Here is a 14,987-nt window from a genome sequence, read left to right as displayed (position 1 = left end):
TAACATTCCCAACTACTTCCAGACTATGCATTCTTTAATAAATGAAGAACACGTTGCACCACATAAAAAGTCCCCATATCCCCAGCTATAAAGGGAACATTTACAGACCCATATAACCATAATCAAGAGACTCAATGAACCAATCTCCTCCCACATGCACTTTGGAAAGCCTCTCCTCTGCGTTGTGTATGTTCAACAGGTAGAATCATGTTCCCTACTGCACTACCTCCCTTCTCCGAGTCAGGCTGTGAGAGAAACAGCCCCTGGTAAGTGAGTAAATTGTTTTCATTACTTTAAAGCTACTGTCTGCAATTGGTACATTAATTGTTTTACTTTTAAATGAATGATATATAGCCATTGGTTAGGAGGACTTGTAGTGTGTACTTTTTTATTTGGATTGTTAACGCTTATAGCAACTTTTATTGATAGGATGTTTGGATCATAATTAATAGGATAATTGGGGTAATAAGATTGATAACCATCAGCTTTTGATGTGTACTGTACACACAGAGAGTCAACCATTAGATTATCTACATTTACATTTGAATTTGTTTATGGGATAGGAGTATGTTTCGATTTAACCTCTAACATTTTATTGGCGCCTCGCTATCAGCCATAAAAGTGCAATGATGGACAACTTTTCTAAATAGTTTACTTGATGATGAGTATTTCTCTTCAGGACCAAATATTGTAGCTTAATACATACTAGTACAGTACATAATGGAATATACATGTACGTAATGGAATTAGCAAGGTGCAATGCCTCTACATACTTTCAACGTTGTTTTGAGTGTAGAGATGGAATTGCGGCACAAAGAAGGCAGTGCTTTGGATAAACTCTCCGTTTATAAGGTGGATGTGTATGTTTCCCTTTGGTCCACTAATTCAACGCAGACTAATGCTTTGTTTTTGACGGTTGAGAAGCCCAGGAAAAATGTGTGCTGGATACTACCATCCCAGGAATACTACCATACAACTTTCTAATGTGAACCAAGCCATAATAAAAGTTACATAACTATGATTATTATTATGTGTAAGTGTTGATCTTGTATTCTTGACTAAGGGAATACATTGTCATTCTGATTTATGTCAACAGTCATTGCAGATTTCATACACTTCAGACATGCTTCGTGTGTGGATCAAACTCTGTCTCCTCTTGCCAGGTAATGCTATCCCTTCACACGTACACCTTTCTCTGAAACATCAAAAATCCCCTGATTCATTTTGCCATAAAACCACAACAACAAGTGGAAGCATGTTTTTGATTTGTCATAACACTACGCTCACTACAATGCCTGTCCACTATACTGCACTTCCAGGGGTAAGTAGCTTCATGATCCACAACACCCTCCACAGCCTGTGCTTGGAGGACTTCCCCAAGACGGGCCTGGTTCAGCTGAAGAAATGCAACCTGGACTCAGTTCTCCAGCAGTGGATCTGGAGGGACCAGAGTCTCCTGGAGTGTGTGGGGACCTCCAGGTGCCTGTCGGCCCACCACTCTCACCCCGTCCAGACTGTACCCTGTGAGGGGGTAGAGGATGGGGGACACAGGGGTGATGGGGGGCTGCGGTGGGGGTGTGAGTTGAACAGGCTGATCAGTCAGAACAGTTCTCTGGAGCTCTCCACAGACGGGAAACGACTGATGCTGTCCCACAGGAGCAAGCAGACCAAGTGGAGGTCTCTGGATGAAGGGGATATATGCCAGGGGAGGCTCAGTAAGTGATTGTTGTTGCTTCAATAGTTTTTTAATCGCTTAATTTACATTTAAATTCACTGACTGTAACAAATCCTCATGGCATGAAATTGGATCTTTGTGTACATTGACTTACATGAGTGAAGCTCTAGAATGAGCCAAATAAGCACTCAAGATGTTGAAAATAATGTAACATTTTCATCTCCTTTTGAATGATTAACTTCATCACAATTTAGCAGTTGTTAGATTGGGGCTTTGCGTGAATTGATACAGTATGGGCCTCTCAAACCTAGGCTAGAAGATATTAACTCAATGTCCTTCCACAATAGTCCCTCAGTCCACCTTGGCCACATGGTGCCATTGTGGCCACCATTTTGTCCGCATAAAAACTAACACAGGGGATGGTGATGCAACATGTGTTTCTATATTTGTATTGGCACCTGCAGGATCCAAAAGGGCATCGCGCGATCCCGATGAGTTTGAGGTGAAACCTGCGGAAGAGCAGAAAGCGGGGCCTCCTGGTATGACCGATGAACAGAAAGAATTCCTCAGATGGTTCTATCGCACTGAGGACCGTAAGTGCTGCTCCTTATTGTACCTTTTTCCCACTACCGAGCTGAGCCAAACTGAGCTAAGCTGTTCTGTGCCTTGCTGGAAAGGACAATGAGGAAGGAAAATAGCCAAGCCAGCACAGTACAGATAAGGTTGGCATGATAGTGTGAAAAGGGTATTATTAGTGTTGTATTAGGTTAATGTTGTTTCAGGGTAGCGAACTGATCCATGGCCATTGTTTGGGAAATTACAAGTAAAATAGATATGATTGGATTGTTCTTAAGTAGGCTATTTGTTATGACAGCTCCATTATGTTATTCAGCTCCATTACGTTATTCAGCTCCATTAGGTTATCCAGCTCCATTATGTTATTCAGCTCCATTACGTTATCCAGCTCCGTTATGTTATTCAGCTCCATTATGTTATTCAGCTCCATTACTGTCACGATCATCGTAATAACATTCGGACCAAAGCGCAGCGTGATATGGGTTCCACATGTTTATTGGATGAAACGCACAAAAACAATAAAGAACGAACGAAACGTGAAGTAAACAAAGTGCTCACAGGCAACTACACATAAACAAGATCACATTAAACACAGTGGGGAAATGGCTGCCTAAATATGATCCCCAATCAGAGACAACGATAAACAGCTGCCTCTGATTGGGAACCATACCAGGCCAACATAGAAATAAACACCCTAGATTACCCACCCTTGTCACACCCAGACCTAACCAAAATAGAGAATAAAAAGGCTCTCTATGGTCAGGGCGTGACAATTACGTTATCCAGCTCCATTACGTTATCCAGCTCCATTATGTTATTCAGCTCCATTGCGTTATCTAGCTCCATTACGTTATCCTACTGAGCAGTTTGTTCTTACAATATATACTCAGTTAATCAGTTTTCTCTTTTCATGGCACTGTAGTGCTGGTGGTATCATTTATGTGATCTGATCCCAAAGCCTCCATAAAAGGATTGGTTATAGTGAAGTACTTTTTCTCTTAGTCAGATTTACATGGTAGTAAACTTTTATTCCCGCCAAGGCTCCAAGTCTGTAAAAAAAAAAGCTGTTAAGTGCACACTTGGTCCAAGTTCCAATGTTTTGTCTTTGATCACCTCTGAAATTTCCTGTGGGGTTATAACGGTGGGAAGATTTTCCGCAGTTACAACTGTGTGTTCTTGTCGTCACAGCAACTCCCTGGAAGTTTGCGATGCTGTCTCTGTCCTTCGCTGCCCTTCTGCTGGGCTGTCTGCTTCTGGGAATGGGCTCCATGGCGAACAAGTAAGCCCCTATCTGACACTTACTCAACTTAAGTAGACTAATGTCTACCTACTCAACTCAAAAATACTAATGTGACACACTGTAATTCTAAACAAGAAATATCCCATGTGTCTTCAATTATGAAACATGGTGTGGTGAAGATACTTCTGGTCAACAACAATAAATGATCCAAACAAAGTGTTCATCCCAAATAACACCCTAGCATTATGGCCCCTGGTCAAAAGTAGTGCACTATGTAGGGAATACGGTTCCATTTGGGATGCAACCAAAGGCTCTGTGGAACCTAAATACAGGACCTGTTATGGAAGAAAACAAAAGCAATCGCCATATTTGTGCATGCTGGTCTGGCCATCTTTATTTACACCACAGTGACTACATTTCCCATCATCCTCCACACAGAAACAGGAATAAGATAGCCAAGTACAAGGCGGCGGCTCTGGCCATGAAGCCGGAGGCGGAAGAACTACTGGTCATCGTCCCGGAAGTCAGAGGTCAAAGAACTAACTCAGAGGTCAAACCCGTCAACAGCGCCTCTGTCCAGGTCAGTATGAGCCAATCTGAGATCCCAGTGAGCCAGGCCAAGCCCCTCCAGGACAACGGGGAGGTAGAGGGTCTCAAACCAGGGGACATTGTGGTGACCTGGAATGACGGGAACGTGTCCAGCCTGTACCCCGAGCCTGAGGGGGAAGTGAAGGTGTTGGCGGAGGTAGAGAAAGAGGAGGTGGTTGAGGTAGAGAAAGAAGAGGTGGTGGAGGAGGTAGAGAAAGAGGAGACAGCGGAGGGAGTGGTGGTAGAGGGATGAATGAGAGAGATACAACAGCCACGTTTCTCAGTACTGCTCCTCTGCAGAGGCAGAACAGAAACTCCTATTTACTTAGGCATAACTGTCATTTTAAGTTGTTTTATTTTAACCTGTAACTTAAACAACCACTGTCTGTTTAATTACTGTAATGCCCTTTTTACACTACTTTGCTGAGCCAGACCGTACTGTGCTGGCTCAGATATTTTATTGGTGGATGCGTAACCATGCCAGCGCAGTACAGCTTGACTTGGCTCAGTAGTGTGAAAAGGGTATACAACTACTACAAATAATGCTGTGTACAAGATGTGCAGTATCACAGTCATCATTCACAAGTACTTTGGAATATACATCTACTGTAAACATTGCTGGCCGTCGAAACATCGCAACCAACTATTTGAGATACCAAATAGTTTGTAAATGTTGTTTTTTGGTCATGAAGAAGTGCAACGTGTTGTTTATAGTGCAGTGAAAAGTTTTCCTATGTCACTTGACAGTATGTAGGAACACGTATAAACCATGTGTCATAAGCTATTCAAATGTAGTCTACTTGGGAAACACTAAAAGGCAACTAAACATGGTCTGAGATAACATTAAGATTGGAAGATCAAACTTCTCTTTATACATCTCTTTTGTAATTCTATTTGTAAAGTCTTTTTAGTTATAATGCTGGACACCAGGAAGATTAGCCGACGTCATGGCATCAGCTAATGGGGATCCTAATATAATCCAAACTCGAATTATCTTGCTGTGAGTATAGTGGAAAGCTCTTGTGAGAGAGTATTCACATATAGATGTTTTGGACAGAAAACAGAATTCAGTGGGTTAACTTTTGTCATCATACCACCTCTCCATATGTAAGATAGATTTTCATTGTGTTATAAAAGCATTCCACCAATTGTAGTATTTACAATAAGGAAATAAAACTGTTCATATCAAAATAGTTGTGTTTTGTAATTTTGGTTGGGATGGCATTAGCATACAATAGTATAAAAATGTGTTTTAAGTTACAAAAAATGCAACAGTTGTTACACTGATGAGCCTGAGGAGGGCGCCCACAACTCGTGAAAACGATGTATATATGAAGTTAAAGCCCCAATGCAGTTGTTTTGATATCAATATCAAATCATTACTGGGGAGCAATTAAGTACCTTACTGTAATAGATTTCCATTAAAATTGGTGCATGTCACCATGGAAAGTCAAAACTCCCGGCCATGCAAACCTGCTGATTAGAAACCAGCAACTATCAGGAAATAACACTGATCACATTTTTTCACACTTTTAGAGTGTTAGTTCCATCAACTGTTATACAATATAATATAAAACACAGAAAAACTGAATTTTGACTGCACTGGGCCTTTAACTCAAAGATTGAATTGCTACTTTGTGTTACAACATCAAATAACTTAAAACATGTCTCTACATTAACAAAATATGTCTTCATTCGATCAAATTAGTTTTCCTTTAAAGCTTATTAAAATGTATATAAAAATACATGTGCATAGTGTTATCAATCTACACTACAGTGAACATACCATCACAAGCACTCCAATCACCACAATACATTTGGCAACTAACATAACTTTGTCCCAGTAACTGACTTCAAGACAAACTTTGAAAACTTTGGCAATATAAATTCAACATTCACAATGACAGTTTAAACACCAGTCCATTACTGTCCATCTCTCAAGGAGCTCTGATAATTACTGTTCCTTCTCTTCACTTGAAGGTGCAGTAAGTCATCATGACGTTTTGGTACACGCTCCAACTTAGTGATGGTGATATCCACCATGACAGCTTCTGCTGCATACAGTATGTTGATGGCTTGGTTGTATGTTATTCTGTCTCCATTTTGTTCTGCTTTTCACATTTGACACAGTCCATTGTCTCTCATAACCTATTTCACAGTTCTCTCACTTGTCCAAGTTGTAAGCCACTATGGCAGACTTGTCAATAAGTCACTTTAGGAAAGTCCAGGTTGAGTCTCAAGTCTTCGAGCATGAGACACTCAGAGTCAAGTCTCAAATCTCTGAGCACAAGTCCAAGTTAAGTCTGAGCACAAGTCCAAGTTAAGTCTCAAGTCTCTGGCACAAGTCCAAGTTAAGTCTCAAGGTTTGAGCATAAGTCTCAAGTCTTTGAGCACAAGTTTGAGACAAGTCTCAAATTTCCAGTCTTTAAGTCTGGTCTCATTCTCCATCGACTCATCAGAAGATCTTGAAGCCCTTGAGCAGCGTCAGCGTGGGTGCCCGCCGTTTGCTCTGTGCCCGCGACGACTTGACCGTCACCAGCTTGGCGGTGGTGGGCACTGGGAGCTCCTTGTAGCAGGGGGTGGTGAACGGGGGCACGGTGGCGAGGCTGAACAATGGCTTGTTATCCTCACTGATGTAAAGGGGGCGTAACGGGGGGCTCCTTTTGCCGCCCGCCTGCCTGGCCTCCCTCACGGCTTCATGGAAGACCCGCTGGACAGACAGGAAGTCCAGGCAAGCAGACACCTCGAAGAACAGGCAGCCGAAACGGGAGGCGAGGGCCGAGCCTTCCAACTTACTCACCTGCCTGAAAGACAGAGTGGGAGAGACAGGGTGATGGGGAGTGAGGAGAGAGAGAGAGAGATAAGGAGTGAGTGAGAGAGGTGATAACAGAGAGAATGAGAGAGAGGGGGAGAGAGAGAAAGACAAAACAGGAGAGAGAGAGGGAGAGAGAAAACAGAAGCCCTTTAGTTTAAACAGCTCCAAAACACACTGACCACTATAATCAGTACTATAATGTGCCAACTTTGCACATATCATTAGTCAATCACACACCCTACATCCTTAGCTAACAACAAACTTTCCCACAACTTTAGAGAGCGTTCCCTTAAAAGTCTCATTAGGTCATAAACTAACGTTTTCATAGGAATGTTCCAAGAGATTATTCCATTCAAATATAACTTACCCAAAACTCGGTGACCATGTTCTCACAACTTAAGATATACATTTTCTAGACATGTTTCATGGGAACGTTGCAAGAACATTTACATGTATGTGTCCAGTTTTCTGTGGGTTTGGAGAAAATTCCATCGATGTCCCACCAAACATACACAGAACATGGTTGCCATATTCTCCGAACATAATATATTGATGTTCTAGACACGTTTCATGGGAACATTGCAAGAACATTCATGTGTCCAGTTTTCTGAGCGTTAAGAGAATATTCCATCAACGTCCCATCAAACATACACAGAACATGGTTGTCATATTCTCCAAACATAATATATTGATGTTTTCGCCTCCCAAGTGGTGCAGTGGTCTAAGGCATCACTACAGATCCGGGTTCGTTCCCGGGCTGTGTCACAACAGGCCGTGATCGGGAGTCCCATAGGGCGGTGCACAATTGGCACGGCGTCGTCCGGGTTAGGGGAGGGTTTGGCCGGGGGGGCTTTATTTGGCTCATTGTGCTCTAGCGACTCCTTGTGGCAGGCCGGGTGCCTGTAAGCTGACAATGGTTGTCAGTTGAACAGTGTTTCCTCCGACACATTGGTGCAGCTGGCTTCCAGGTTAAGTGGGCGGGTGTTAAGAAGCGCGGTTTGGCGAGTCATGTTTCGGAGGACACATGACTCGACCTTCGCCCCCTTAGCCGGTTGGGGACAAGTTTCATGGGCAACGTTGCAAGAACATTTCTGTCTATCTGTTGTCAGGACATCACCTGATGGAACCAAAGAAATGTTGTTCCACAAAAAAGGTTAATTACACATCATGCCTTGTTACTAGCAACATGACAACGTCTTACACCTAGAAGAAAAGAAGGTGTGTTGGAGTGGCTATAAGTCTGCTGGACATTATTGCTTCATACATTTATGTACGTTATATGTTTTGGTTAAATATAGCAAGATGAAGACTTCTTACACTGGGAGACAAATATAAGTGGTTGGAGTCTTGCCATGAATCAACTTTACTGGAAGTGCTTCAATAAACATGAGTCTTTCCATAAACACCAGCTAAGAGGGCTTGGGTTGCCACACATGCAGCCAAATAAAGCCCCTCCGGCCAAACCCTCCCCTAACCCGGACAACCCTGGGCCAATTGTGCACCGCCCTATGGGACTCCCGATCACGGCCAGTTGTGACACAGCCCGGGAACGAACCCGGATCTGTAGTGATGCCTCTAGCACTGCGATGCAGTGCTTTAGACCACTGCACCACTTGGGAGGCCCAAACGCATTAACATTGAGGAGGACTGACATGATGTTTCATTTCAGGCTTTCAGATGATTACCAGAAGTAGGCCTAGAGCTGCAAAACACTTTGCTGTTACTTGAGAGGTTATGGGCCAAAACAGAACTTTGCGAATGGCATCACTCCTCCTGGAAGCACTGTCGGCCCGGACCAAGACATGCCTTGGCTTTTGGAGTATGTTATGTCGTTGTGGTGTGGGTTTGAATCGCAGGTCCACCTTGGTGGGGATGAACCGGGTTATATTGAGAAGTGTGCATGTACAGAAAGCCTATTTCTAATTAAATGCACCTGTCTCTTAAATGTCCACCAGCTGTGTCTCTAACAGTCTTAAACAGACATCTTGGCATGCAAGACTTCTGCACCGGTATCTCTCCATGTGTAACTACTGTGGTATGTATTGCTGCTACTGGCTATGCTGATATGAGCCAGTAGTGAGCTCTGAGCGCCTGCAGCAATACTTGGTAGCTATAACACCGGAATCTCATCAAGACGTTTGGACCTCTTGGTATAATGTCTCAGGCATTACACTAACAGAAGAGTAGTTGCAGGTTTGAGTCCCACTCGGACTTCCATCCACCCCACCAATTCGCTACACACCTGTATCTCTCCATGTCCAGCTTGTTGCCCAGCAGTATAATGGGGGTCTTGGGCTGCAGGGCCTTGGTGTGGACGGTGACGGCCTCCAGGTACTGTTGGCAGCCCTCAAAGCTCCGTCTATTGTCTATGCTGTAGACCACAAGGAAGGCACTGGCCCACGAGAGGTAGCGCTCACAGTTCACTGGGCCATCCTGACGGTAGAGACAGACAAGGGGAAAAGGTCATCACTTCAAAACAATTTGTGGCAAAGGCTTTAGAAGAAGTATCAATTTATTTCGAATAGATCTTCAAATGGTATCCATTTGCACAGAGAATCTGTCATTGTGGCCCGGCTCTTGTAATGGTAATGCCCCACACGTCTTCAGGTTTGAATCCGACCTACTGCCCTTTGACACAAACTCTATCTTTCCTCACTATCATCCTCTGTCTCTTTCAAAAAAGACTATTCCCACCTGGTCAGCTGTGTCCATAACTTTCACAACGACAGGCTGTTGGTCCACCATGTCCTCAGAAGAGTAAGTATCCTCTAGATGGCAGTGAACACAACATGGAGGTCACAACATGGACCCAACATCACAATACAGTCATTCATGTGTCAATATGAACAAGTTTATTGTACATTTCTCTGAAAGTGCATCTGCCGATTCTTGTATAGTTAGTGTACACAAACTATTACAGAGGTGTTCTAATGTCCATACTAGCCTACCATAAAAGGCATTCCCAATGCACAGCGTGATTCTAAATGGTACTAGAGGGGATGGTAGGACAGACCCTAAATTATTTATTTAACAAGGACATTTCTTGACAATTGCATTTTATTTCAGAAGGTAACAAATGGAAACTTACCTAGATTGGGGTCATATTCACTGATGAAGCGCTTGGTGAGAAATTTGACAGTCAACGCTGAAAAGAGAGAAGGGACTCATTCACTTCCTGTTTAGATTCAGCTCTTTGTTGTCAGTCTGTCACAATCTAGTGTCCCAAATGGGGCATGGGAACCCTGTTTTTATATAAACACTCCCATGAAATATCAGATAGGAGTAGATTGCTTTTCATGAATAACAAACTATCAAAACTGGGACTATCGAAACTGGAATAAAATGTAAACAAAACTGGGATCTACTCCACTACAAATACTAGGGATGACAAATCAAGGCAAGTTCCTAATGTTGGGTTTACTCAGTGTATATTAAGTGGCAGAACACAATATGAAACCAACCTAAACATCACTAATGTTTTAACAATAAGCACTAAATCAATCCAATAGCATATGAAGGAGAAAGGGGAAAAAGATGGGGGGCACCTGATTTTCCTGAGCCCCTCACTCCAAGGACGACCACATTGACCTCAGGTTGTCCCCCCTCAGGGATAGCAGAGAAGTTACAACTCCTTGCTTTCCCAAACATCAGTGACATCTTTAGACTAAAACCCAGGAACACAAGTTATCAAAACAGATCCAAGTAACAGGATCTTTATTCAGTGCCTACATGCATTATTCAGAATATTATTAACAATAAAAAAAACATAACATAACCAAATAATATAAATGTTTATAACGGTATCATAAACACTAATATTAATGCATATGGATGATAGGCTACTATGCAGGAAACACAAATAACGCCCACGTTGAACGTTTCCATAACGTTTCAATATAACCTTACCTTAAAAGGTTTTCTCAGAGTTAAAGACTGGGGTAGAAGTGAATCGGCTAGTTGGTTTGATGTGGTTAAAAAAAATCTGTATTTCATTTAAAATCATATGTATCCAAATGCAATAAAAACATCCCAACGAGTTTTAGAACGCGCTCTTAAATCCTGTCTGATGATGAGGATGCTCATATCATACTCGATGGTGAAAGAATCCCGAGCTGCTCCGTGCGTGCGCAGCTGGTAGGACCTTGCGTCAAGTAGACGAATCGGTTAACATTTGCTGAAGAATGTTGCTGCTTACGCACATGATTTACTGCCAAACCCCATTTAAGGGAACTGAGGTGAGGTCTCATAGTTATTCTACATGCAGTCAGATATGATTTGGTAAGGTAGGCCTTTCTCATCTCCAACTAACTTCATTGACAAGAAACAAGGACATCAATAAAATGGTTATGTCAGTTGAGATGGTTGGATTGCATCCAGTGAGTGAATGATTCTGTTGTCTTCATGCAGCATATTTTCCTTCACAGATAATCACATAACTTCACAGTTAATACTTTGCACATGTTAAAGTAATTGCTTGTGTAATAGATTCAAATCTGACATATTTGAACAGAAAGAACAAAGAAAAGGTACCTTTTGACATACTGGACTTGGTTTCCCCCTTTACCCTTTAATGAATGAGAACTCCACTTCCTCCTCATTCTCTACATTGGTGGCAAAGGTGGTCTCTGGCCTCTGTTGGAAGAGCGCCCCTGTTTGTATTGGGGTTTGCGTGGAGGACAGAGAGAGGAGTAATTATGTAGCCTTGTGTGTAAACATTTACATGATTTTTATGGGGGGTGAATGATTTATACTACAGTAGGTGAATCCGTCTATGTGCATGTAAGTATTTGCACAGGTGCCACGACTGTATTGGAACAAGGACTGGTAGCATGCTGTTGTCATGTGCAACAGATCCCTAACAGACAAGGTTACTAAGAATTTAACTGTTTGGAATAATAGTCTCGTATAACAAATGTGACCTCGGGGAACAATCTATTGTTGTCTCTCACCTTTGCCCAACCGCTCCAAGGCCAAGAGTTCTGACATTTTCCGCTGGCACAAACTGTCAGCCTCACAGACAAAGACCAATAAATCATCAGCATAACTGTACTGCTGTGCCCATCCATTCGCCCACCCGCTCCCATCCGACCCATCTCCCCTTTCCAGCAGGTCAACACTAGATTCCCCTCCGGCTGCATGTCACCATAATGTATTATAACTGTGCCACACGTTGCCTAACTGCTATCTATAGCCTCTGCTATTCTCGTAGCTGTGAAGAGCAATACAAACAGTGGATACCCTGTCAAGTGCATCTGCTCTGCACAGAGGAGAGGAAAGGGGGGATTCGGTCTAGCTGCTACTGTACCTAAAGGAAATATCATCATGGATAAAATGTCATGCTAGGACATGAGATATTTTGATCTGACTCAGCACTTCGTCACTCTTGACAAATGCAAATGTGCTGTTTGAACACTTCAGTTGAGGCGATGGAGCCAAGCAGCTGCCCTGGTTCAGGGACCGACAGTGACAAGCCTGCCCTCGGCAAGCCTTTGGACTCAGGGACCGACAGTGACAAGCCTGCCCTCGGCAAGCCTTTGGACTCAGGGACAGACAGTGACAAGCCTTTCCTCGGCAAGCCTTTGGACTCAGGGATGAACAGTGACAAGCCTGCCCTCGGCAAGCCTTTGGACTCAGGGATGGACAGTGACAATCCTGCCCTCGGCAAGCCTTTGGACTCAGGGATGGACAGTGACAAGCCTGCCCTCGGCAAGCCTTTGGACCCAGGGATGGACAGTGACAAGCCTGCCCTCGGCAAGCCTTTGGACTCAGGGATGGACAGTGACAAGCCTGCCCTCGGCAAGCCTTTGGACTCAGGGATGGACAGTGACAAGCCTGCCCTCGGCAAGCCTTTGGACTCAGGGATGGACAGCCTGAAAGTGAGAGTTGACGGGAGCGTTTTTGTGGTGAACAAAGCCCTACTCGAGCAGCACTGTGAGTACTTCCGAGCCCTCTTCCAGTCGGGAATGCGGGAATGCCAACAGGATGAGGTCCATCTGCAAGGGCTGAGCGCTCGGGGATTTGTGTTGGCGCTCCGAGTCCTGGACGGGGATCGCCCCATCCTGGGTGGTGACGAAATCGTGGAAGCCATAGAGTGTGCCACCTTTCTACAGGTGGAGTCTGTGACAAAGCACTTGACCAATATCATCAACTCAGAGAACTGCTTGTTGATGTACCACACGGCCGCGACCTACGGTTTATGGGATCTGTCCCATCAAACTGCTTTATTCATTAAAGACATGTACTCGGACCTGAAGGAGGATGTTGTGCGCACCTTACCAGAAGACCTAGTGGAGTACGTTGAGTCTCTCATCCCCAGTCGGTACGTCACAGTCTGCAGCCACTCTCCTTCCGTCGAGCAGCTCCAGGACTGTCAGAGGACGGTCTGCTACCTGGATGACGAAGATAGAGAATGGAAGGTGCTGAGTCACCTACCCTTAAACACAAGCACCACTATGGCAGGTGTGACCGTGCTAGACAACAAGCTGTACATTATAGGAGGCGTCCACGACGTCAGCAAGAAAGTTGTGGACTCTGGCTTCTGCTACGACCCAGAGAGTGACTCCTGGTCCACTATTTCGAGTCCCCAGCAGCCACGCTACAACTTTACGTTAGTGGGCCACGAAGGCTGCCTCTACGCCATCGGTGGGGAGTTCGACCGGAAGTCCATGGCGTTGGTGGAGAAGTACAGTGTCTCCACGGCCACCTGGCGCTTCGCCGCTAATCTCCCCTGCAGAGCCGCCAACGTGGCCTCCACCAAAGCCATGAGCCGCATCTTCATCTGCCTCTGGAAACCCAAAGGCGTTACGGAGATCCACGAGTACGTCCCTGAGAGGGACCAATGGGTCCTGGTCACCACGCTAGTCCGTGACCAGAGCTATGGCCACTGCATGGTGGGCCACAGGGACAATTTGTATGTCATGCGCAACGGGCCCTGCGAAGACTTCCTGATGTGCGTGATGGACTGTTACAACCTGACTACGGGTCAGTGGACAGCCTTGCCGGGGCAATACGCAAACAGTAAAGGAGCCCTGTTCACATCGGTAATAAGAGGAGACTCAGTGTTCACCCTCAACCGCATGAGGACGACGGAGTTCGCCGTGGAGGAGTACAGATGGAAAATCAAGAGAGAGACCAAGGGCTTCGGGCGAATCGGCTCCATGTACACGTTTCTCATGAGACTGCCCAAGACCAAGACTGTGGGAAACACTGAGGTGTTGACAGACGGGCTGGAGTTTGGGAATCGGATCGACTACAGACGCAGAGACTCTCTGCTACAATGCTTTGACTGACTTCCTGTGAATAAGTTTAGTCTTTTAATATCTCCTGACAAACCAACAACAGGACAATGAACTAGAATGCTTTGACTGACTTCTTGTGAATAGGTTTAGTATGCTACTTGGGCCACTTTTAGTAGGCAAACTTGGAATGTTGCAGAAAGAAATGTCATGAATATAGCTGACGATTCCTTTTTCTACATGTCAGAGAGGCATGTTTGTTCTTCATAGCATATTTCTATCTGAATATTACACAGCGTTGTGCCGTTCTGAATATACTCTTGCGGTGTCTCTCTACAAATCAACAAATGAGCTAAAGAAGTTGGAAACTCGGAACCTCTGAGTTAAAATTAATTAACATATTGGTTGATTTGGATACTTTCCAAGTGGGAAATATCAGTTTCCTAGTTTCCACATGTCATGAATGCAGCATATCTTCCAAGAATAATTAAATAGCATTTAAGAAACTCTATAGTAATATTGTCTTCTATAGTTCTTGAGAAATGTGTTGCCTCAAGTAGACTTCTGGCTAATTTGACTCTGTATCCAAGTGTAGTGTACTATAAAGTGTACTATAATCAAGTGATTCATTACATTGAGTTGACACAGCCCTTTCAGAGAGCTCTTTCCATGAAAGCCAAACACATGTTCAGTAATGTACGTAAAGACTGAAATCCTTTCCTGTTTTTACAACAAACAAACCATTTATAACCCAGGCTCAGGTCCCCAAGGCATTCGTTGCTAGTGAACAGGGTAAGATAAGGCTGGCAGTGTTCACGCTGTACAATAAAACATTTCTGTAACGAGTGCATGTTTGCT

At 44.1% G+C, this 14,987-nt stretch overlaps 3 protein-coding genes across 4 annotated transcripts; 2 read left to right on the top strand and 1 right to left on the bottom strand.

Annotated features, from left to right (window-relative positions):
• Positions 1-119: 119 nt before the first annotated feature.
• On the top strand, positions 120-5,270 carry LOC139575695 (uncharacterized). Of its 2 annotated transcripts, none has more exons than XM_071400903.1 (6): positions 120-266; positions 1,097-1,163; positions 1,320-1,715; positions 2,140-2,268; positions 3,440-3,530; positions 3,930-5,270. In XM_071400903.1, the coding sequence occupies exons 2-6, from the start codon at positions 1,124-1,126 to the stop codon at positions 4,330-4,332; spliced, it is 1,059 nt and encodes a 352-aa protein (XP_071257004.1). In that variant the 5' UTR covers positions 120-266; positions 1,097-1,123; the 3' UTR covers positions 4,333-5,270. The 2 variants fall into 2 exon arrangements, with proteins under 2 accessions (XP_071257004.1, XP_071257005.1); XM_071400904.1 differs by having other exon boundaries at positions 142-270.
• Positions 5,271-6,406: 1,136 nt separating this feature from the next.
• On the bottom strand, positions 6,407-10,925 carry rasl12 (RAS-like, family 12). The gene is made up of 6 exons (XM_071400905.1): positions 10,801-10,925; positions 10,440-10,558; positions 9,983-10,039; positions 9,589-9,662; positions 9,137-9,327; positions 6,407-6,883 (listed from the first exon to the last, which is right to left on the bottom strand). The coding sequence occupies exons 2-6, from the start codon at positions 10,549-10,551 to the stop codon at positions 6,535-6,537; spliced, it is 783 nt and encodes a 260-aa protein (XP_071257006.1). The 5' UTR covers positions 10,552-10,558; positions 10,801-10,925; the 3' UTR covers positions 6,407-6,534.
• Positions 10,926-11,816: 891 nt separating this feature from the next.
• kbtbd13a (kelch repeat and BTB domain containing 13a) lies at positions 11,817-14,635 on the top strand. Its single transcript, XM_071400896.1, has one exon. The coding sequence runs from the start codon at positions 12,285-12,287 to the stop codon at positions 14,181-14,183; it is 1,899 nt and encodes a 632-aa protein (XP_071256997.1). The 5' UTR covers positions 11,817-12,284; the 3' UTR covers positions 14,184-14,635.
• Positions 14,636-14,987: the final 352 nt, after the last annotated feature.

Source organism: Salvelinus alpinus, chromosome 5 (assembly GCF_045679555.1).
Source record: "Salvelinus alpinus chromosome 5, SLU_Salpinus.1, whole genome shotgun sequence".
NCBI lineage: Eukaryota > Metazoa > Chordata > Actinopteri > Salmoniformes > Salmonidae > Salvelinus > Salvelinus alpinus.
Note: the sequence above shows the minus strand (reverse complement) of the source record. Positions and strands in the feature narration are given on the sequence as shown.